Source organism: Sus scrofa, chromosome 8 (assembly GCF_054392235.1).
Source record: "Sus scrofa isolate SSC_HxYL_T2T_F1_AM1 chromosome 8, Sscrofa_HxYL_maternal_Yorkshire_Landrace_v2.0, whole genome shotgun sequence".
NCBI lineage: Eukaryota > Metazoa > Chordata > Mammalia > Artiodactyla > Suidae > Sus > Sus scrofa.
The window spans coordinates 92,674,490-92,699,692 of record NC_139390.1 but is presented as its reverse complement, the minus strand read 5'-3'; the positions used below and the strand labels follow the sequence as shown (position 1 = coordinate 92,699,692).

General features: G+C 39.6%; 1 protein-coding gene and 1 long non-coding RNA gene across 3 annotated transcripts in view; one reads left to right on the top strand and one right to left on the bottom strand.

The window, feature by feature from the left end:
- Positions 1 to 25,203, bottom strand: part of RNF150 (ring finger protein 150) — a 248,337-nt gene that overhangs the window by 82,932 nt on the left and 140,202 nt on the right. For both annotated transcript variants that reach the window (XR_014812876.1, XM_084972820.1), the window contains exons 2-4: positions 19,542 to 19,792; positions 8,023 to 8,094; positions 6,537 to 6,619 (exon numbers count right to left, since the gene is read on the bottom strand). Coding sequence is in view for 1 of the 2 variants with exons in the window: in XM_084972820.1 (XP_084828946.1) it covers positions 6,537 to 6,619; positions 8,023 to 8,094; positions 19,542 to 19,792 (406 nt within the window). In the remaining variant the exon portion in view is untranslated. The remainder of the gene's footprint in view (positions 1 to 6,536; positions 6,620 to 8,022; positions 8,095 to 19,541; positions 19,793 to 25,203) is intronic.
- On the top strand, positions 6,505 to 22,502 carry LOC146400945 (uncharacterized). Its single transcript, XR_014812893.1, has 2 exons — positions 6,505 to 6,639; positions 19,594 to 22,502. It is a non-coding gene; the product is annotated as an uncharacterized LOC146400945 (long non-coding RNA).

Below are 25,203 nucleotides of genomic sequence, written 5' to 3'. Positions count from 1 at the left end.
ACTGTGCTGTGTACAGGACACAAGCTGAACCCCTCATCAAATCTGCAGATGTGGCTCCCTCAGCTGGGCAGGCAGGCCCTAAACAGTTAGGGCTGGCCCAGCTCTGCACCAGTATCTTGACCTGTGCATTATATTCAGACAATGCCAGGGTACCACTAGTTATTTTTGCTTGGAATATTCTTCTTAGCTCTGACTGACTAGAAAACTCTTTCAGTACAACTTCATGGAAAGCAACTAAGCAATTTGAATTCGTAACCTTAGAAACAAAGAAAGAATCCAAAATGTCAGCTAAGGTCTATACACACAAAGCTATTTATTGCAGCCTTATTAACAACAGCAAAAAAAAAAAAAAAAGAAAAAAGTGTGTGTGTGTGTGTGTGTGTGTGTGTGTGTGTGTGTGTGTATGGGAGGAAGAACTGAAATGTCCTTAAAAACAGTCCAATAAATTATGGCATAGGGGATAATTGAAAGTGATGTTGAGAAAGTTTTAAACATAAGGAAAAGGTTATCAAGAAAGGGCTTAAGGTGACTTAAGAGATGCAGATTTCCAAAAAGATGCCATTAAAAAAAAAGGGGAAGAAAACTAGGAATAAAATAAAAAACAGAGTCGTAGAGGAAACTAAAAAATCCCTTTTGTCTATGAGATGGGCTACAGATTCAGCTATTGGTTTTCTATCAACAAACATAGAAAAAAAATCTGGAAAGTAGCACAATTTAATATCCACAATATAAAACACCCCCTCGTTCAGGAGAGAGGCAAGTATTCATATGCGAACTGCGAGTCCTCACAATGAAATCAAGAGCAGAAAATTCTAACAGGAACCACCATGGCAAGTTTCCTAAGGTTACTTTTTAAAGTAATTCGGATAAAAACAGTGGCAATTGCCAACTCAGTTCTCTTCTAAGGAACTAATATGAAGTGAGGAGGCTATTGCAGAAAGCTCTGAAAGAATGGGTGGAGATAATGATGTTGTAATAGTAACAGGAACAGTAACAGTTCTAATAGTAATGATAAGAATAACACCATATCAGTGTTGTCATAATAGAAATAATAATAATAATACCAGAAATATGCAGAGTTATCATTCGCTATCAGATTTTTTTTTTTTCCTTTGGCCCCCTCCTCCGGCCCATGGATGTTTCCAGGCCAGGGATCAAATCTGAGCCAAAGCTGAAAACCACACCACAGCTGCGGCAATGCTGGATCCCTAACCCATTGTGCTGGTCCAGGAATCGAACTGGCACCTCCATAGAGACAAGCCCGATCATTAACCCACTGTGACATGGCAGATTTTAAATCGAACGCATAAAAACCAGGTTGTAGCTAGCCAACTTAAACTAGATTCTTGAGTCAAAAGAGAAGTTCCTTCTTTGATATTTTCTTCTGGTAGTAGAAATCAAGCCGAAATTAAAAAACACACATCAAACTCCAGGCTGGGGAAAGGAGAGTAACTGTTTAATGGCTACAGAGTTTCCGTTTGGGAAGATGAAGTTTTGGAGATGGATGGCCCTAATGGTTGCACAATATACCTCTGAATGTACTTTATGCCACTAAAATAACTTAAACATGGCTAAAGTGATCGATTTCATGTTATGTACATTTTATCTCACACACACACACACACACACACACACACACACACACACACACACACACACACACACACTCCCTTCCCCCTTCCAGAATTCTTATCAGGTGGCCTTGCTCAGGACAAAAGTGAATCCTTCTGTGAAGACTTGAGAAGTCCAACAAGCCAAGGACCTACAGAGCTGCTCAGTGACCACGACCTCTGCTCCCAAATACACACAAAGACCTCAGTAAAAGCGCAGGCAGTCTGGACAACACTGCCTCCTCCAGTGTCCTCCAGGAAACTCTGTTTACAAAATGTAACTACAGGAGGTAATTCGCAGCATGGGAATTTTGTTGACAAAACACTTAAAAGTTGAGGACGCAGTTACCAAAGATAATACATTGTGTGTTAGAGGATTTTACTTGTCATCCAACTGTGACAATAATAAGCCAGCAAGACACGCTGCCTCCATGGCATGGCTCACGCACCATTACTAGCCTGCCAAACTTTGTCGTCTATGAGAAACTGCTTCTGTGTCTCTCTAGTGGGCTGGGATGATGAAATGGGAAGAGCTCATCAGTGGGTTACTAAGAAGTGAGCTAAAGAGACATATTCTTGTTTTGGACCCATTCCTAGTCCCCCTCAGAGGACAATTTTGACGGCCCCATGAAAAGACCCTGATATTTGAGGAACGAGGGCCAACATCCCAGGGTCTTTGGTTGATTTATTCAATCTAGACTTTGATCAGCATCTGCCTACGGAGTCCAAGGCCAAAAGAAGGTCAAAATGAGCCACAAATAACTTCGCATTATTTCTGAATAATTCTCTTAATGTGAAGTGAGAAGAACAGGTATCGATGTTGAAAGTAGTATCCCAAACTTGCAGAAAATAGGCATAGGAAATAAAATGAAATTATAAAAATGTTAGCAGTAGTTACCTGTATGAGTAGTTACCTGTATGTTAAATATTTATCCATTTTTACAAATTTTCTATAATGAGGATATAATAGCCAAAATGAGCTATTGCTAGAAAATATGAAGACATTTCTTTTTTCTGTGGCATCTTTCTTACTTTCTTTTTTTTGTCTGTACCCACAGTGTGTGGGCCAGGGATGGAACCCACACCACAGCAGCACCCTGAGCCAGCCCAGTATTGACATCAGATCCTTAACCCACTGAATTAATTTCCTTGTGCCTGGCAGTAGTTCCTCCAAATTTTTAATTCATTTTGCTATTTTTGTTGCTGATATGACACTCAGTATTGTCATTACTTATTGAAATTCCCACCTCTCCCTCACTAGCCTGATTTCCTTTAGAGCAAGGAATATGCCTTTTATCTTTTCATTGCCTGTACTTCTCATTATTCCTGGCATATGGTTGCTACAAAATAAATGCTTGTTGTTTCAAATAAAGCACTCAGTTACCAAAACAATTATGGCAAGGGTCTGCTTGTGGCCAAGGAGCTTTTAAATCTCTCGTAAATTGTGGGGGAGAGTTTGGAAAAAAAGGAAAAGACAGTAGTAGAAACTCCTATCTTCCCAAATTAGTGAGAATGCTTTAGTAATAAGTTAGAGCTAGGAAAGGCCGATTATAGGCATGTAGAGAAAGGATGCATACACTGCTTTGTTTTTAAAAAATGACCAACAAGGACTTCTGCTCTGCCCAAGGAGGTCACGCTCTTTTGGAGACAGTGTTTGCAACTGGGTAGTTAAACAGATTGAAAGGAATAACCACTGAAGGGCAGCATGGACGTCACAGAATAAAAGCCATGGAAGAATCAGACAGCCCAGCTTATTTTCTAGACAAGAGAAAGATAACAGACCTTCGATAAGATATCTTTCATGGCTAAAAATCATAATCCCAAGTGCGGCTGAGTCACAAAAACCAGCCCTAAAATATAGTCTGTTGTATGTTTTGGCACAGGTATGCTGCAGCAAAACCAAAGTTCCTTGGAAAATAGCTTTGTGGCGTATTAGGACCAAATCCAAACCACAAAAGTTAGAGCCGAGGTGCCCTGCATGCTGCGGTGGGCCCCTCTCTTACTTTAGTTGCCTGAGTCCAGGCTCACCCAGTGGAGAGGCCTGCCTTCCAGGGCTGGAGAAGCACGCTGAGGAAGAAAGAACTACGGGGAAGAAACGGCACGTGTGTAGGTGCACAACTTAACTTTAATAATCACCATGACCTCAAAGAAAGAGGAAGGATCATTTTTTATTTTAGTTTATTTTTTTGCTTTCTAGGGCTATACTTGTGGCATATGGAAGTTCCCAGAATTGGAGCTATAGCTGGCAGCCTACACCATAGTCACAGCAATGCAGGATCCAAGCCGCGTCTTCGACTTACACCACAGCTCACAGCAAGGTCGGGTCCTTAATCCAATGAGCAAGGCCAGGGATCGAACCCACATCCTCATGAAGATTAGCTGGACTGTTTCTACTGCACCACAACAGGAACTCCCAGGAAGGATTATTTATTAATTTATCCTAATTTGTTCATGTGTTTTTAAAAGAGATGAAGTCAAGAGGATGGGTTTGAGGTATAGGATAGGGTGATTTTTGGAAAGACACCCTAACTGGCAACCATAGAGAAAAGAGGCACCTCGTGTGTCAAGAGTTAGGAGGCCTCAGAAATGAGTTTGAGAGAAGAAGGATAAAATGCTGGTACATTTTTTGAAACAGTTTTTACTCCAAGGAGATGCAAAGAATTCTGTGGATGAGTCAGCCTGGAGAAGATAGGAAAGAGAGTCCATGAACTTCATAGGAGCAAGGGCTTAATAACACCCCAGAGGAAATTATCTAGCAAAAAGCAAATGCCAGTGCATTTGTTTGATAACATCCATTAGCGCAACCTCTCTGGCCGAAACCAGCAACAGGCATAAAAATATCTGGATTTTAAAAGCCGAACAGAAAAATTGGATGAGCTCTTCAAGAGAGTAAGTATGTGTGGCTGGGCTAAGATCACACAGTAACTATAACCTGCACTTGGTAATGCTTGATGTATTTTTTCATTGAAAGCAGGGTCCACTGGAAGGAAAGAAACGCGGGTGGATGGTAAGGAACTTGAAGCAAAAAGAATTCAGGAATGAGCTGAGACCCAACTGATGATGTCGAAAGGGGAGTCTGAGGCCAAACGGAACAGGGCAAGGGCTGGCATAAATAACATGAAAATTCCTAAAGGTTTATTTTTTTGTGGCAAATATTAAAGTGCTATTTTTGTCTTGGTTAATATTTCCAAAAAATATCGCACAAGAAGACCTATATTAATATATCACGACACTCTAAATACTGCTAAAGCAATGCAATTTGTCATTACTAAACACTGGCTAAATGGTCCACACCAGGGGCGTGGGAAATTAAATGGTGGAACATCTATGACTTGGGTATTATGCAGCCTCTAGAAATTATATGTAGTAACATGAAATATACTCATGAAAGAGCTCTAAAGAACAAGCTATTTTACACAATAGGAATGACAGAGCTAAAGTAAGACTAGACATAGTTTTTAAAACAGATTTTCTTAATTACACTTGTAAAGTTCTTTGGATTCCCAGGAAAAAGATGCTATTTAAGTTTAGCTGTGAATCTTTTGCATTGGGAGGTGCCTCATAGGGCTTTGAGCCACCTCCAAAGGAAGGTAAAAGCAAGGACTTTCCTTGTTTACAGGCATGAGGCTCAACAAAACCTTTAATAAAATACTACAGAGAGGAAAGATCAGACCCAAGAGCCTCTCTGTGGTTCACATACTGCCATTCTTGGCCAGTGTTTCTAGAAGCCACCAAGCAAATACCAAGTGTAATGTCTGGACAGAGAATTCATACACAGTCCCTTAGGAAGGACACGATGGATTCTCTGCATGTCCTGATTTACGATTTGGTCTTAGAGACAGTCAAGGAAAGCGAATCCCACCGGAGGGCTGCGGCTGGGGCCACCAGAGCACTCTTTCCTCCGGCCTTTTCCCCTCCTGGTCAATCTGTCTAAGAGAATTTCGAGCACCATCTGTTCCCCTGGGAACCTCTGCATCTATGTCAGGATCTTGTCTCCTTTTGTCACCTCTTCATCATTTTGATATTATTAAACTAATTCCTCTAAGGCATATTTCATCTCGTTTGTGTGCCTAATAAACAGTTCTTAATGTTGCATTATCTTATGACCAAATGGACTGTTTTATATCCTGGTGGTGTAGCTTTTCTACTTCATTTACTTCATTACTCTAAGAACGTTTAAAGCCCGTATTTCTAAATGAAGACTTTTTAAGGCAGAATTTAATGGTTATCTTTAGGACACTCGTACAGATACAAAAGCACTACAAAAATAAAAGTTTTACATAACTTTAAAATAACTGATTTAATTTTAATGGTATAAAAAGAATCTTGACACCTTAACAGTGCATTTCAGTTAAGGGAAAAGAATTAGGGTTATATTAGAATTACCAGGGGAGTGTTTCCAACTACGCAGCTGGCATCCTGCCCTAGATTCTAAAGGTGGGGGTGACTGTCTATTCTCTTCTTGTCAGTGATAAAAAGAAAGGGAAATGGCAGCGGCCTTTGGCTTCCTACTCACTCCTGACCATATTCTGGTGGCCGACCCCTTCATTAAATATTTTTAAGAGCTTATGGCTTTAATTAAAATAGCACTTGTAAAAGTGAGTATGATTCTGAATATTATCCATCTGTTAAAAAAAAAAAACCAAAAAGCTTGTACTCAGAACTGCATCATTAAACTGTGTCTCATGACATCACAGAAATCCTTCCAAAGAGGATCAGAAAAATATTTCGAATTCACAAGACAAAATGTTTTCAAGGAGAAAGGTCATACAAAGAGAACGAGCATGCTGGTGGTTTCTTACGCAAATACGGAACCGTGTGGACAGACTGACCTTGCAAGGCTGGGCCCAGCAGCTCTGAGCCAGGAAGGCCAGCGGGCCCTCTCCACACACGCCCTAGTCGAAAGCAGGCAGCCAAGTCACTTACCTGCATGGCAGGATCCGGACGACGTCGTTGGGCTTGTACCCTTCAATGCAAACTGCACAGTTGTCAAAATCAGGCTCTGTTTCCTGCAACAGAGGAAGCACAGGTGAGTCTGCTTTCCTAGCCTCAACTCCTGTAAACATGTACATAACAAGCCAAAGAAGAGCCTGCCTGGAGCAAGGCTTTCAACTGCCTCAGTGACAGTTTTCTTAATCAATAATTTACTGTATATTGGCTTAATTTCTGTTCCTTCCAACCTCCTACTTTGGTTTCCTGGTTCCACTGCAAGAACTGTGGTGAGGAAATCATTATTTAATGTACCATTACTAATACTGCTACTTATTATAATCAAAGGTGAGAAATAGCATTCATGGAGAATTGTCGGAATAATATTTAATCTATCCATTCCTCGGGAATCTGAGGTATACAACTCTAAAATAGTGGTTCCAGCTTTAAGTACATATATCTTTTTCAATACTTTATAATCTATTATGTAGGTAACAGTCCTTATTCTTTTATTATTCTGAGGAGAAAAAAAGTAATAAAAATTACTCTAAAGTTAGTGATGCTTTTAAGTGAATTTTATCCTATTAAACTCAATGGCATTTTTATTTAGTTGCACACATAATTAGGGTGATGAATCAATTACTCAGACTAGAGGCGACACCTCATATACATGTAGAGCTGTGAATCTCTTACAATGCCCCAAGGAGCCCCATATCCACCTACTGCAATCCACTGCTCTGAAATTTCTCCTGGGGAAAATTCTCCTGGGAAGAACAGAGGCCTCTAGGGGCCTGTGGGCCAAGAGTGGCCTGCTTTGTGATCCTTCCTGAAGATATGCTTTTGCTTTTGGCCTCATGTCATCATCCTAAAGCCAGGGCATTCTAGAATGAGTTCTGTTGCAATGACTCTGAGGTTCTAGAAACTTGGTTTCAGAGGGACTAAATATGCTGCTTGCATTTACTGCAGACTTTAAGTGAAGGACACCACTCAGCACATAACACTGTCTTCCTTACAAGGATTTACAGAAAAACTTTCTCAAGTCAACTTGAGCCGTTTTGTCTTTATCTGGGGGGGACCCTGGAATAAGGTAATTAGATGTGTTTAAATATTGAATATGGTTTCTTTCTTTGCACTGCCTGCTAGAGAGCCCCAACCTAAATTTGGGACCCATTTTTGCTGTTTATTTCAGGTAATGAATTGGTGTACTATTACACCCTGGCGTTATCTATTTTTCCTACACTTACTTTTTAATTTCTTATATTTTCTATCCAACTTCCCTACTGTCCTATTGTGCGCATTGCATAAAGTGCTTTAAATTATATTTAAAAATGACGAGTACAATAACAGATGGTTATAGGAGCACTATTAGCATGTAGCCCCCTTTTCATCTTCTTTTCTACACTAGATGCTAGAAAACTCAGGAGCTTCTTTGAATAGCTCCTGAGAGTGATTAAAAAAAAAAAAAAAAAAAAGATGCTGTTACCTTGTCACCCTTCTTGATGGTCCTGACCTGGAGCTTGCTGATGGCTTTCTTTGCTGCATCTCCCAGTCGGCGCTGAAAAACCAAAAGCTGCTTGTTAGTAATAAAGACTTGTAATTCTTATTTTTTTTTTTTTTTTTTGTCTTTTTGCCTTTTCTAGGGTCACTCCTGCGGCCTATGGAGATTCCCAGGCTAGGGGTCTAATCGGAGCTGGAGCTGCTGGCCTACACCAGAACCACAGCGACGCGGGATCTGAGCTGAATCTGCGACCTACACCACAGCTCACGGCAACGCCAGATCCTTAACCCGCTGAGCAAGGCCAGGGATCGAACCCATGTCCTCATGGATGCTAGTCAGGTTCGTTAACCACTGAGCCATGACGAGAACTCCAATAAACCAGGGCAGCTATCTCTGGAATCATGCACGAGTGACAGGGATATTAAGATGGCCTGAAGAGATGGGGCAGTGACTTCAGTGCAAATTGGCTCTATGCAGTGCGGTCTATTAAAGAGCTCTGTCATGGAGAAAAGCTCTTTGTGCCTGATGCTGAGCAAGGGGACTATGATGTGGAAAGATCCTGCCCCACAGTGATTCCAGCCTAGGTCACATCTATGCAGACTAGCAAAAAAACAAAAACAAAAATAAAAACTCCATATTTTGCCACTCTAGCCACTCAATTCTTTCTTTCTTTTTTTTTTTTTTTTTGCTTTTTAGAGCTGTTCCTGCGGAACTTGGAGGTTCCCAGGCTAGGGGTCAAATTGGAACTACAGCTGTCCGACCATGCCACAGCCACAGTAATGCAGGATCTGAGCCTACACCATAGCTCATGGTAAGAGCCAGATCCTGAACCCACTGAGTGAGGCCAGGAATCGAACCTGCAACCTTACGGTTCCTAGTCGGATTTGTTTTCGATGTGCCATGATGGGAACTCCATAGCCACTCAATTCTTGATATAGAGATCACCAATCTGGAGTAGTTGGAATAATCTTTAACTTCTCTGTTTCACAATTCAGGTTTATTGCTTGCATATTCCTTTCAATCTGGAATTTTCAGCAATTTCCTTTGCTTTTATTGACCCAACCTAGGTTTATCCTTGGTTTGTACAATCCTCTTTCGTCACTTTTTACATGCCAATTTCACTTCCTTTGTGTGTAAGTGTGAGTGTGCAGGTGGGAAAATATATAACTCATACATATTCAGTTTAATAAATGACTCTAAAGCAAACACCTGGATAACTGCCATCACCCATGTAAAGAAATGATACATTATGCACTCCTTTCTTTTTATAGAGGAAGTTACTATCCTAATGGGTCTCGTACTAGTGCAATTATAGGGCAACAAGGAAGAGGAGAAAAGGGATTGGGTGGGGAGAGAATTACATTTTCATCCAACAAGGAAAAAAAACGGTGTGCTTGGGTGCTTATGAGTTTTCCACATGTTGTAATCTTCTTAGGAATGTACTCTCCTAGTCAATAACAGATGTGTATACGGCAGTGAAACATATTTGAAGGACTAAAAGAAATGGGGCAAACATTTAAACAGAATAACCACTTGCTTTCATTAATTTTGTTCCTTTTGGAAATGACACTCATGCTTCTGTCTTCCCTTTAAAATAGCATATACCAATGAACAGTTAATGTATCCTTAATACCATGCTAAAGATTTATACACAATATCACCTTTATCCTTACAACAACCGTAGAAAAAAATATACTGTTTCATAGAATGAATTGAGACTAAAAAGAGCTTAAGTAAATTGTTTCATATCATAGAATTAGTGACAAGGCAGTCAGAATCTGAATAAAATTAGGTTTGACTTTAATACTCAAGCTAAACCACCACTCTGATTTTTCACCAATCACCCAATCAACTGACCAGCCAGGCAGTCAATCACCAACTATCTACCAGATCAGCCAGCAGCTAGCCAGCCAGCCAACCTATGAATCAGCTAGCTAACCAACCAACATCTAGCCTGCAAGCCATTCCCCAACCAGCCAAGCAACTAACCAACCAGCTGACCAATCAATCAAAATCTATTAAGTAACTACCATGTGGCATGTCCCTAAGCATTTCCCGGTTAAAGTAAATAGGTAGTAGAGATGTTTGCATTGTTAATTCATTTTTCTCTTTGACATTTTGTCCGTAGTTTCTAAAATAATTGCTAGCATTTTTAACAGAAAAGTTAGCTTCAGTGTTTCCTAAAAGGAGATCTATATACACTTGAGATTTATACAGACATCTCCATGAGTATCAAGCTGAGTAAGGCAGCAGGAAAGATAAGAAGAGTCTATAATAATAAATATCAAGGGGCGGGGGGAGACGAATTGAGAAGAAAAGAAAAGAATCAAGGTGAAAATAAACAGGAGGCACGCTCCTTCCCCTCCTCTTCCTCCAGCTGGTGCCTAACCATCCTTTGGTCTGAGCTCAAACCACTTTCTCAGGAAGCTCTTCCCTCTTCTTCCAGGAGCGAAGACCTTTCGAGTCCAGAGGCTCACAGCACATGTACCTTTGCTTCAAGGCGCTGTCACAACATTTGCAAGTTGATGCTTGTTCTGATGAGCAATTCCCGTTCTGTTTCCTTAAGCTACCTCCCTGAGGGCAGGACTGGGTTTATTTTTGCTTCCCCTGTGTCCCCAGCACCTAGAATGAAGCTGCCTTCAATGACTGATCATTACACACATATCTTGGGTCACTTATCTTATTCTAGGCACAGCTCTGGGTTTTGAAAAAATGGCAGTGAACACACACACACACACACACACACACACACACACACACACGCACTCTTTCTCTCTGTAGCTTACTATCTAATGGAAAACTCCATAAAGGGCTGCTGAGTAAATAAAATCCTAAACCAATGGATTTTTTTTTTTAGATTCCCAGAGTACCAGTCTTTTAAAATTTTTATTAAAGTACAGTTGATTTACAATATTGTGCCAATTTCTGCTATACAGTAAACCAATAGATTTTTTTTTTTTTAAAGCATGAAAAACAACCTGAGGAGTTCAGCCAGTTAATGGGAAAGCTTATGGAAAACAAAGTAATGCATGTGGCAAGGGAAGCATAGCTTATGTATGCCTCTTTTGTGGAGGAAATGGATAGCGTTCTAGCAGGAGTAGATGAAGGCTAGGAAAGTCTGCCCTGCCTGGGGGGTGGTGGTGGGGAGACAGATGATCTAGATACCTGGAAAATATGGAAAAATTAGCTTCTCAGATATAGATGATAATTACAGGACCATGTAGTACTAGCTTTTTTTTTTTTTCCTTCTATAGGACTTCTGGAATAGCAAAATATAGGGAAAAGCATAAAGTTTTAAAAAATGCTCAACTATTTGCATGCAGCCAAATTTTGTCAGTACAAGCACGTCTATCTTGCTTCCGAAGTGACATGAAAATCAGAAATACTGACTTCTGAATAAAATGACTGTCCCATATTCGACATTTTTTACACTCGTATTATTGGATGTCCAAAATGCAATAATGAGATGAGGACATGAACATTCTTAATGGCCCAAATAAGGTAGCTGTAGCTTCTGTAGTTGGTCTCTTTTGTCTCTGAGTTTTGAACTTTTCCCCATATAAATGTGAGGCATAACGACAGGCCTTGCTCAAACCAAGTCTTGTATGTAGACTGAATAGAGAATAGGGATTGGAACCAGAGGTTTTATCACAAAGCACTCTTCCTTTTGTGGTTCTTAGAAATGCACAGTGATGTGATGCCAACGGATGCCCGAGGGACCACCTCGGGTTTGTATGGGCCTGTTGTTTTGGGTAGGAAGTCCTTTCCTTTCTCTGGGATGCGCCTATAGATTTTCTCTAACTCAACTAGATCCAAATCATACTATACTTTTCGCTAAAAACGGTCAGGAGCTGGGCCACCCTGGTAATTAGATTTACGCATCGATTTGACTGAAACAGGTAGAAGAACATATTTACCAAGGTTATGGATTCCTTGACAAGAACAAAGATAAACAGCTTTATTGAACCTAAACACAGAGCCTCTTATTAAAAGAATAAAATCCTACATAAATGCCAACAGGATAGTAAACAATGACAGCCTCCAATTCAACCCAAGATGTATAATAAAGTTATCTCCTAGGTGTTCAAGAAACTGAGAAAAATAAGACCCTTTCCTCTTGTTCCCTTGTGTGTTAAAAACAGACAGGCAGTGAAGGTGATAAAGAACAGGAATAAAGATGTCAAAACATAGCATCCAATTGAGTTTCTGTTCCTCCTGTCTCATTTGGTTGAGTAATTCTGTGGCATAGTTGCCCCTTTCTTCTGACAGCTATATTTTATAATCATGATTATTATCGTCATCCAATGGCCATATGGAAAAATAACTAAGTGTTCCTATGTTCTAGGTTAAGGGAGGATGTTATAGACGTAGACGGAGTTGGTCCCAATTGTCTGGAGGCTCATGTGGCCACGAGTGACTCGGCCGCTTCCCTCACTTGCTCTAATACATAATGACGATGCTCCCACGGCTGCCTGATGGGACAGAAGTCATGGCACAGCCAGTCCAATCAATTGCTATGATGCAGATCACCCCTCCATATATCTCGAAAGATGGAAACAAGCAAGACTAGTCCAACAGCCATGGTGACCCCACAGGGCAAAGACTTAAATTTGTTTGTGTACACATGATAGGAGGCAAAAATAGCAGGGTTATTTTTTTTTTGCGGGAGGTATGGCAGAGGGGAAGGCAATGGTTTGGGAGATAGAAAATCCAGCCTTGAGTCCTATTTCTGTCACTCACGGACTGTGTGACTTTGGCCCAGTCACTTAAATATTTTGGGCCTTAGTTTCCCTTCTTAGTCATGTCAAGTATGTGAAGTCATGCCATTTCAAGCTTTACCAGCTCATAATTTTCATCTATACAGAAGAGAAGTGGGAAGCAAAGATCCTGTGTGACCTGAATTGCAGAAACATAGCAAATCAATGACTAATTACATCACTCAATAATTGCCCTCTGTCCCCTGAGGGCTCTGCATTTTCTCTAGCACATCCATCGGGGACTATTTTTGTTCTCACTCTTTTTTTTTTTTTTTTTTTTTTTTTTGGTCTTTTTTGTCTTTTTAGGGCCGCACTTGCGGCATATAGAGGTTCCCAGGCTAGGGGTCCAATCGGAGCTGTAGCCTCCAGCCTACGCCACAGCCACAGCCACATGGGATCCAAGCTGAGTCTGAGACTTACACCACAGCTCACAGCAATGCCAGATCCTTAACCCACTGAAGGAGGCCTGGGATCAAACCTATGTCCTCATGGATGCTGGTCAGGTTCGTTAACCACTGAGGCATGATGGGAACTCCTGTTCTCACTCTTAAGGAAACAAGCATCTCTGCCTTCAGATCCTCTCTCTTTTTCTTCTTCTTCTTCTTCCTTTTTTTTTTTTGGCCACTCCAGTGGCATGTGAAAGTTCTCAGGCCAGGGACTGAACCCTTGCCTCAGCAGCAACCTGAGCTGTCATAGTGACAACACCGGATCCCTAACCCACTGCATCACAAGGGAACTCCTCTACTCACTTTTAAGGGGTCCCTTCTCTCCTGGCCTCCCGACTTGTATACCGAAATACCTACTTAGCATCTCCATGTAGGTATGTAACAGGCTTCTGAAATGTAACATCTTCATACCCAAATTCTGGTTTCCCTTGCCCCTCTGGATCTCGTCTTCTGCTTTTCTCATTTCAGTTAATGCTGTAGGAACCGGCCTCATTGCACCCCTGATTCTTATCCTTCCCTCCTGTATGATAACCATGTGATCATTATCTTTTGCCTTTTTTTTTTTTTTAGAGCCACACTCGCAGCACATGGTTCCCAGGCTAGGGGTGTAATTGGGGCTACAGCTGCCGGCCTACGCCAGAGCCATAGCAATGCCAGATCCGAGGGGCATCTGTGACCTATACCACAGCTCATGGCAACGCCGATCCTAAACCCACTGAGTGAGGCCAGGGATCAAACCTGCAACCTGATGGTTCCTAGTCGGATTTGTTCCCGCTGTGCCATGACAGGAACTCCAACCATGTGATTATTATCTAAATGGGAACACTTGTGGGAGTAAAATGATGGGTTATTAATAATTAGGCTGGTATTGCAGGTATAACCTAGGATATTGTTTTTATATCATACATCAAATCCATATGATTTTAAAATGTTGCCCTAATTTGACCCCCAACTGGCTTCTCCACCTCACTCCCTCTAGTCCAAACCCATCACCTGTTATCTTAACTCCTGTACAGCCCTCTAAATGGGCTCATACCTGTTTTTAGGTATATTGTTGGTTGATGTAACTACAACATATGTTGTGGGAACTTGTGTATGTAATAAATGCAGGAAGGAACTTTTCTTATTTATAGACATAGAAACTTCTGGAAGCACAGAAAGGGAAGTGCTAAGAGTTGTTACCTCTGGGGAGAGCTGGAGGAAGGGAAGTTGACAAAGAGAGTCTGAGGTGGGAAGAACACTTACTTTTAAATGAATGCTCTTTTATTTCACCTGTTTTTTTTTGTTTTTGTTTTTGTTTTTTGTAGTGTGCATACATTGTAATTGTTAATTAAAACACACTTCTGTATGGGAAATTATTCTCCAAAAATGCCACATTCGTTCTCTGGAGTCCATTTACATGCTTTCCTTTTCCCATAACTGAGGGGAAAAAAAATCCCATTTTGTTTCAAAGCATGTCATCTAGGCCATAAAGCCTATATCCAGACTTAACTATATGTAGGTTATATAAGGGCTATTTAAACCCACTAAAGGCAATTCAGTTAACAACCCTCTCTGATAACCTATCAGGCATATTTAGTCATTAGATGCTTTCACCAAGCCTATGAGATGACCTATGACCATTCCCACTTTACATGTGAGGAAATCTAGGCATACAGCAGTGAAGACCTGCACAAGATCATACCACTAGGAATTGCCAGAGCAAAGATTTCAATCCAGGCCTGCCTGACTCCAAAACTGTCTTTAACTGTGTTTTTACACCGGCACTACCTTGCTATAGTTGCTTTAGGAAACATGGCACAGCAGCCAAATCTCCCTTTCCACTTTAAGCTGTAGCCCTCACTCTGCATGTCATCATCTAAAAGACCTGCTGTGAGGTAATGGAAGGAACATCTGGCAAATCTTACTCTGTGGGAAACTGCATTGAAATGATCTGAAAGGGCTAATGATCATGTAAGATGACGGTGACATTCCTCTAAGTAGAATCCGCACCAAGCCAAGCAGAGACTGAGGTGCCCTTCTGGCTAATTCAAATTCAGTCTCTCTATCACATACCTGAATGGTTAGATACAAGAACAATGTAACATAAATGTCTTTGATATTCCATTTCAGGCTGTGAGCCTACATCTAAGCCCACTGCTCTTTCTGAAGGGCCAATAATGCTTCCATAAAAATAAAGACACAAAAGACCTGTACTTTGAAAACTATAAGATGCTAATGAAAGAAATCAAAGATGACAAAAATAGATGGAAAGATACACCATGCTCTTGGGTTGGAAGGATCAATATTATCAAAATGACTATACTATCCAATGCAATCTACAGATTTAATGCAATCCTTATCAAATTACCAATGATATTCCTCACAAAACTAGAAAAAATATTTTAAAATTAATATGGAAATGCAAGAGCCAAAGCAATATTGAAAAAGAAAAATGGAACTGGAGAGATCAAGCTTCCTAATTTTGGACTATACTACAAAGCTATAATAATAAAAACAGTATGGTACTGGCACAAAAACAGAAATATAGAGCAGTGGAACAGGATAGAAAGCCCAGAAATAAATCCAAGCACCTATGGTCAACTAATATATGACAAAGGAGGCAAGAACATACAGTGGAGGATAGACTCTTCAATAAGTGGTACTAGGAAAACTGGACAGTTATATGTGTAAAAGAATGAAATTAGAACATTCTCTAACACCATACACAAAAATAAACTCAAAATGGATTAAAGACTTAAATGTAATGCCAGATACTATAAAACCCCTAGAGGAAAATATAGGCAGAAAGCTCTTTGACATAAATTGCAGCACTGTCTTATTTGATCCACCTCCTAGAATAATGATGATAAAAACAAAAATAAACCAATGGGGCCTAATTAAACTCAAAAACTTTTGCACAGTAAAGGAAACCATTTAAAAAAAAAAAGAAAAGACAACCCACAGAAAGGGAGAAAATCTTTGCAAATGATGCAACTAACAAGGGCTTATCTCCAAAATATATAAACAATACCTACAACTCAATGACAAAAGAACAAACAACCTGATCAAAAAATGGACATATGACGTAAACAGACATTTCTCCAAAGAAGACATATAAATGGACAACAGGCACATGGAAAAATGCTCAACATCACTAATTATTAGAGAAACTCAAATTAAAAATACAATGAGGTACCAACTCACACTGGTCAGAATATCCATCATTAATTAGTCAACAAATAACAAATTCTGGAGAGGGTGTGGAAAAAGGATAAACATCCTTCACTGCTGGCGAGACAGTAAATTAGCACAATGACTATGGTAAACAGAATGGAGGTACCTCAAAAAACTAAATATAGAACTACCATATGATTCAGCAATCCCACTCCTAGGCATATATCTGCACAAAACACTCATTCTAAAAGATATATGCAGTCCTATGTTCATTGCAGCACTACTCACAATAGCCAACACATAGAAACAACCTAAATATCTACTGATGGATGAATGGATTAAGAAGATGTGGTACATATACACAATGGAATACTACTCCGCCATAAAAAGGACAAAATAATGTCATTTGTAGCAACATGGATGAACTAGAGATTCTCATAAGTCAGAAAGAGAAAGAAAAATAGCATATGATATCACTTATATATGGAATCTAAAATATGGCACAAATGATCCTGTCTACAAAACAAAGTCAGACAGTTGAGTAAAGAGAAAACATGTACTATGATTCAACATCAAAAGGTTATAAACTCCTTCTAAAGTATTCTATAAATTAAAAAACAAGCTAAAGTGATTCCAATTCATATAAACATGAAAAAAGTGAAGATAGAGTGATAAAAGAAGATTAGCACGAACAGATCTGAGATATTATGGTGCTAAAACATTCAAATTAGTATGGTATTGGAATATGAATAGACAGATTAAAGCTACATTTTGGAGAACATGGAAATAGAACCAAATACATATGGGTCGTTAATATATGCTAAACGGGGCTTCCACATATGAGAGGGAAAAGCTTAATTATTCAGTAAATACCAGTTAAAAAACTGATAGGCAATCTGAAAAAAAAAAATGTTGGCTCTACACCCAATCCTTTACAATGAAATAAGTTCTCTATAGATTAAAGTTTTAATCATCAAAGTGAGATTAAAAAAAGAAGTGGGTGAAAGCATGAGAGGCTGTTTTTCTATAGTCTTGGGTCATAGAAAATCTTAATATATAAAACTCGGGAGCTAAACAGAAATTGATAAATTCAGTTATGTAATACCCCAGAGTTTCAACATGGCCAAAAGCACCAAAGACAATGAAAAATTGGGAGGAATAAAAAATGGAATCTGTAGGATTCACACAAAAAAGGTTAACTGCTTTGACTAGATCTTTGCCATCAATAAGAAGTAACCAACAACTCAAATGAAAAGTGGTCTAAGAATATAAGCGGATGAGATCCTGCTGTATAGCACTGGGAACTATATCTAGTCACTTATGATGGAGCATAATGGAGGATACTGGGAGAAAAAGAATGTATAGGTGTATGTGTGACTGGGTCACCTTGCTGTACAGTAGAAAGTTGACAGAACACTGTCAACAAGCTATAATGGAAAAAATAAAAATCACTTAAAATAAAACAAATATAAGCAGATATTTCATTGAAAAAAATTAAAGTTTTCTATTACACTTGAGATTATGTCAATATGTGGTAAGAAAAATGTGATACCATTTTAAACTTATTAAATCACATACAACAAAGAGCTGTAACATTCATTTGGTGAGGATATGAGGAAAGGGTAATTGCCTATTACTAGGATATTGTATATGTTGGAATAAGCAGTATCAAACATACTAATTCACAAATATTCTTTTTATTAGTATAAAAAGTATTACTACATTGTTGGTTAATGTATAGATAAATTGGTTCAACCTTTACGGCAGACAATTTGGCAATAGCTAGTATAGTTTAAAATGCACATACCATTGCCCTAGCTTCCAGAATTTACCATACAAATATACCCACAAATGTGCTCAGTGCCGCGTGTACATGCTAGTGTGTGTTTCTTCTGCTTCGTTTTTTGGTAAGAGAAAACATATCCGTCACTAAGGGCTGGGTAAGTAAATGCGGTATATGCAGAAAATAAATCGTTATACAGGCATATCTCATTTTCTCGTGCTTCACAGATGTTGTGTTTTTTCCAAAACTGAAGGTCTGTGGCAACCCTGCATTGAGCAAGTCTATCAGTGCCATTTTTCCAACAGCATGTCCTCACTTGGTGTCTCTGGGTCACATTGTGGTAATTCTCCCATTACCTCAAACCTTTTCATTATTAACTGTATTTGTCATGGTGATCTGTGATCAGTCATCTTTGACATTACTCTCGTGAAAAGACTGACTGCCTGAAGGCTCAGATTACGGTTAGGATATTTTTTAGCAATATTTTAAAATGAAGGTATGTATATTTCTTTTTAAGACATAATGCTATTACACTATGACCGATAAATTGCAGTAGAGTGTAAACACAACTTTTATATGCACTGGGACACCAACAAATTCCTGTTAACTTGCTTTATTGAGATATTTGATTTTTGTGGTGCTATGAAGCCAAACCTGCAATATCTCCCAGGTCTGCCTATACAGTCATTAGAAATGAGAAGGCAGACTGTTAATATGAATTGATCTCCAAGATGAAGTGAGAAATAATGGTACAGAGTTAAGTGTGCTATCATTGTTTAAACACACACACACACACACACAGTTTGTAAGCACATAAAATATCTCTGAAAGAGAAGATATTTCAGGGAAAGGAACTGCGTAACTGAGGAAGAGACATGGGAAAGCAATTACTTTTTATTGTATACCACTTTATACATATTGCATTTTGTACTATGTGTATGCATTCTCTGTTCCCAAATTAATTGCTTTTGAAAATATCTTTTATTTATTGCCTCCTTCTATTCACAAGGAGGAAATCCTGGCTCCTTCCAAATTATGTGGACACTATTAGCATAATCTCAGCTCCCTTCCTCTTTCTCCCTTTAGTTAGTGCCTAAATAAATGAAGAATTGTCCTCAACATGAGCGACAGGAATGCCAGACAAAAGCATACCCGTGTCACAAACCAATGCTAGCAAAGCCCCAAACTAGGTGTATTTGGAAATCTCTCCGGCAAATGTTATCAGTGTTTATCCTGAGTGGGGGCATCATCGGTAATCTGGTTTTTGTCTTGGTACCTTCTGAGATTTCCAAAGTTTACAGCATCGTATGTCTTCAGTTTGCAATAATTAATGTAGTTTTTCCTTAACTTTTTGCAACTCACCTGGTTCCTGTCCCTGGCGTTTGCATATCGAAACCTCTGGATATAATAAAAGACCAGCCACGCGAGGGAAATGATCATCAGGACGATGAAGGAGATGGAGACAAACACGACCGAAGTGCGGCTCACGTATTTCTGCAAGTTCCGGGTGCCGATGGTGATGTACATGGTCACGGTGATGTTTCTCTCCAGCAGGCTGACTATCTCCTTCCCTTTGGGCTCAGGGATCATTATTGCCACGATGTCTTCGACACCTGGTGTGAGGGGACAAAGAGGGTGAGGGGATGAGAGCAAGAGAAAAATCACAATGAAATGTCTGGACACAATAACGCACCAAATAATGACACTTCTTTCGACGATTCTACACCCGACCAAGTAGCCAGCTTTAATTCTCATATCTAATAGCCAGAAATGGAGTTGTATTTTCTCTTTCTTCAGCTGCTTTGGGATGCTGCGGTCTTGTATATGAGCAAAGGACTTAAAGTCACGATTTGGGTACCTGTGAGGTGATGATCCTGCTACTTTCTAGCTCTTTAAAGTGTGACTGACCCTGGTCTAGTAAAGATGGACCCTTCCCAATCGGCCTAGTTTACAGTTGTTGCATTTCCCAGATCCCTCCGCAGTGGGGAAAAGACACTTTGTGCCCCATGGCAAAGGATAAAATGCCTAATTTTATGCTGTCTGTCTATGAGCTCTTTTTGGGGGGGCCACACCGGAGGCATGCAGAAGTTCAGGAATCCAGGGATCTAACTCGCACTATAGCAGTGACCACCAGGAAACTCCTGAGAGCACTTTCTTTTCCCCTTACAGATGCTAAGAATATTCAATTACAGATTTCTACTAACCATTCCCAAGGCAGTTTTTTCCTCTAATGAGTATGCAAAGCAACCCCAAGGTCTATTATAACATAGCTGATTTACTACATTAGTTTCAGGTGTACAGCTTAGTGACTTTACATTTTTATAGATTATAGTCCTTGATGAATTATTACAAGATAATGGTTACAATTCCCTGTGCTATACAATATACCCTTGTTGCTTATCTATTTTATACATAGTTGTTTGTATCCCTTAATCCCATGGTCCCTAATTCGTCCCTCCTCCTCTTCCACCTTCCCTTTGGTGACCACAAGTTTGTTTTCTATATCTGTGAATCTGTTTCTGCCAAAGAGGTTTTCTTAACGAGCTCTAATACGACTTGTCAACATAAAATAATGGTTTCAGAATTATCTTCTGCTTGTTTTACCTAATTCAGTGTAAACAGCATGTATATCCTCATGCCAAGCAAAGGGAGGATGGAGCCTGTACGGATTATTTCAGGATGTTTTCTTCTTGTTTGTTTTTAATGGCTGTACCTGTGGCATACAGAAGTTCCCAGGCTAAGGGTCGAATCAGAGCTGTAGCTGCTGGCCTACACCACAGCCACAGCAACACCAGATCTGAGCATCTGTGGCCTATGCCACAGCTTGTGGCAACACTGGATCCTTAATTCACTGAGGGAGGCCAGGGATTGAACCCATATCCTCACGGATAATATAGTGGGTTCTTAATCTGTGAAGCCACAACGGGAACTCCATCCAGGATGGTTTTACCTCTGCTCAAACATTCTCACAACAAAGCCCCTATTACTGGAGGGTTTGAAGCAAAAGCAGCATCTTTCTTGGGTCTGAGTTATCGGGGTCATTGTTCCTGGTCTTTATGACACTGTCAGGCACAACCTCTTGATGAGGAGTTCAGGGGCCTCTAAAAGGGGTCTTTAGCAAGGACACGCTATCAGCTCCAAATGAGCCAAGTGGACATGCCATTGTGCCTGAAGCACAGATTAGAAAATCAATCACCAGGATAGTTGCCAATTCAAATCCATGTGCCAAATGGTCTTCATGGGCCCCACTTCCACATGGAAATATCCTATCACTTGGAGTCACACCAATTAAAGTGCAAATTTGCAATCAGGGTGTTGTAGATTCAGGACAAAATTAAACATTGCTTTAGCTGCTTAAGGCTGGCCTTGTTCACGTGCTGAGGTCAGTCAGAGAGACGGAACTACCTGATTGTATTTGTTCAGGGTGTTGCAAGTCTCTTGGGAGCTACTTAGGCCTTTCGCTTGACCTTGATCTCTATGCAGGTTTTCCATTCTAAATTCTTTGTATTTCATTTAGGCCGAATGAATACTTTAAAAGCTAACTAGGTACAAAAGGGTGTGTGTATGCGACATCAATTTTAAGATTTTTTTTTAAAAAACTTTTATACCCTTTCCACTGACTCAACAGTAAAATCACAAAACTACACAGTGTTTAGATTTGGCTGTTATTTCTGGGAATTACTGAGACTGATGGCTTAGATTTCAACTCTGCAGAATTTACTGACAATTCCGATGCTCCTTCGCTTCTCATGTTTACTTTGGCTAATGGCTGCATGTGGTCTGAGGTTTTTGGAGGAATTAAGGCGGCTGGCAGATTTTGTCTCTACAGAAATACTATCTTCTTTGTATGCAGGACTAATCTGGCCTGGGGAGGCTCATTCCAATGTTGTAGCCACTTTATAGCTATTTCAGTTATGGTAGAATCATAAATTTTCATTTAATTTATTCTTTTGTTCATATATTTTTAAAACATGTCAATTCAAGAAGGTTCCAGAATGAAGGTTTTTTCCTTTCTTTCTTTCTTTTTTTTTTTTGGAGGAGGAGCTTTTGGGGTTATTTATGAGACTTTGTATGATCAGACTTGGACAAGTTTCAAATGAGACAGTTTGGGGGTGGGGGATGGAAATGCTATAAAATCATGTTGTGATGATCATTGTACAACTATAAATGTAATAAAATTCATTGAGTAATTAAAACAATTTTTTAAAATTAAATTTTAAAAAAAGACTTGGACAAGTTTCACATTTTTTAGGAGTCAAACTTTATCAATATATTCCTTTACAGATTCTAGTTTCCATACTCTGCTTAGGAAGGTCTTCTCCACCAAAGGTGACAGAAATACTCATCTAAAATGGCTTTTCAAAACCATAAGTATAGTTTTGCTTTTTGCATTTAAATCTTGAACAACCTGAAGGTGATTCAATGACAACACAAGACTTATTAATGTGATGGGCAGAGAGGAGACAGACAGGATACAATTTAATTTTTCCCTAAACTTTCAGGCATACTGGGGGTCTCCTTTTGGGTTTTGTTTTATTGTAAGGTTGACCTCTGTTTTGCTGACCCAATATCAGGCCCTTTTAGTTGTGTAGCTCTTAACATATTATTTGGCAGCCTAACTCTTTCTTCACTAATTTCCCCTCTACAATTTCCTAATATCTACTTGTATTAAGAAACCATAGAGCTAACAGTGAGGAATGGAGCTCCTGAACCAGACAGTTGTTTTCAAACCTTAGCTCAGCATTTTAAAAATAGGCAACTAAATTTTGGATATCCATAAAGTTTTAAATTACCCATCACTCATTTTCAAGGACACGAGAAAACATTTTCTCTTCCTGTAGGGTAAAGTATAATTAGCTATTTTAAAGCATTTATTTTAAACTTCAGTGTTTGGTACACAACCTATATTGTTCACTCCACTGCTGTGCCTTCATGATAGATCACATCCCTTGAGAAGACAGTGAAAATGGAAATGGGGTGTCTCCATCTGGACCTCAACCTTATTCATTTTCAATATTCATAATGAATTTCTAGACTTCATGATGGTGAGCAAAAAAATAAAAAGAAAAAAAATAGAGGGGGTTCTGGGGAATTTTTCCATGTACTTTAAGCTTTGTATTTTGCATGGTAAAAAGAGATACTGAGGATATTCATTTATCTCAACAGTCATTAAGAGTTTAGGCATATAGGGTATCCAAAAATGGTACAAAGTGGATTTGGATGAATTACCTGCTCGGTCTGATCAATGCACAAACAAAATCTAGGGCAGAAGCCTGCTATGGGGTCAGATCTGTTCCAATGAGACACATGCCCCAGTGTGGGTTATCAGCCAGTTCCCTGACCTTTGCTTCATCGTGGAATGTGCAGCTAGTGTCAGGGAGAAGCCAGCAGGTTCTCCCCCAAGTAGACTGTAGGGTAGTTGCTTCTGAGGGTGTGCATGAGGGAGAGAAGGGGGAGGAGTGGGGGGGGCGGCGAGGAAAGCGAGTGCTGAAAGCCCAGCTGAGTGATCTGCTCAGAGTCAAGTGCTGCTGTAAGTATCTAATCGATGACACACAGGAGGCTCTGAGACTTGGGAAAGAGAAGTCAACAAATAGCATATTTTGTATGGGTAAAATCTACAAAGAGGCCCTGCTTTTGGGGCATTTCTATGTTTGAAGTCTAGGCCCTGTAACAGAGAGCACCTCTTTTTGCAAAATGATGTCAGCCTACCATCTATTTTCCTCCTGAAGCCACTTTCTACTTCTGAGTGATCGCTGCTATGTAATTACTGTGTATGCTGGAAAAGCTCTTCAGCCTTGGAGAGAACGTGTGACCAGGACACATATGACCTGGCCACGAGAAAAACGGCAAGCTCATCCTGTAGTTTTAGGGCTTCCTTTTCCCAGGAGAGGGTTCAATTGCCATCATCTAATTTGGTACATGTAGATAAGTAAGGAATCAAAATTGAAAGTTCAGAAAGCCAAAGAATGTTGAATAACCAGAAAATCCGTTACTAAAGAATTCAAAATCAGGTTGTTCAAACACGGCAGGGCTAGATATTTTACAAAGCAGCAGCCGCATTTCTCCTTGTGCATCTTATAGAATAATAATATCCTCCTAAGTTTACATGAGAAAAAATCTATTTTGAATCCTCTCTCTCCTGTAATCCTTACTTTAGTTTCGTGGAAGGTCCTTTAGAATCTAATCAATACTAAGAGAAACTTGCAGTTTCCATTTGCAGACATTTTCTATGTATACATTTCATATCGCTTTTTTTTTTTTTTTTTTTACAGTCAGGGTCTGATTATCATCTCTTCTTAAGCGAGATAATGTATGTGAGATGATTTACAAAATCTTCAAAGTACCATGGAAATGTAAAGTATTACCACTTTCTGCATTAATTTAAAAATTATTTCTTAACAAGCACAGATGCAAAAATAAAACACAAATAGATTCCAACAATACAGTAAAAAATCTTCAGGACCCAGGGGTTTTATCCTAGGAAGGGGAAGGTGATTTAACCTTAGAAAATGTGTTCATGCTTTTCAGTACATGAATGAATGAGAGGAATAAAGCGTCTTATTATCTTGCGTAGTTAGCTGTCTTCCAGCACCTGCTCTCTGCATGTCTATGGTACTAGTATCTGAGTTGGGCATAGGCTGCTGAGTGAAAACCCTTAATGGTCACTGGCCTCCCTTGCAGCTAGATGTGCCTATGTGATGAATATCTGGCCTTGGAGATGTGAGTGGAGATGATGTTTGCTACTCCAGGGGCTTATCCATAAAAGGGCTGAGGATGTGCACCCCAAACCCTATCTCCTATTTTTTCTGTCTTCACATGGAGATGAAGAGCAGTCAGCTCCTTAGAGAAGGAGGCCATGTGTTGAGAATGCCTCATTCTTATTAAGAGAAATACATGGAAATATACTTAACATATGGACAGTTACTTAATATCATATAAAGTATCTTTTAGAAATAGTACAGTAAATGGAAGAAACATTAGACATTTCCAATTCAAATCATGCATAGGACAGTGATGAGCCAAT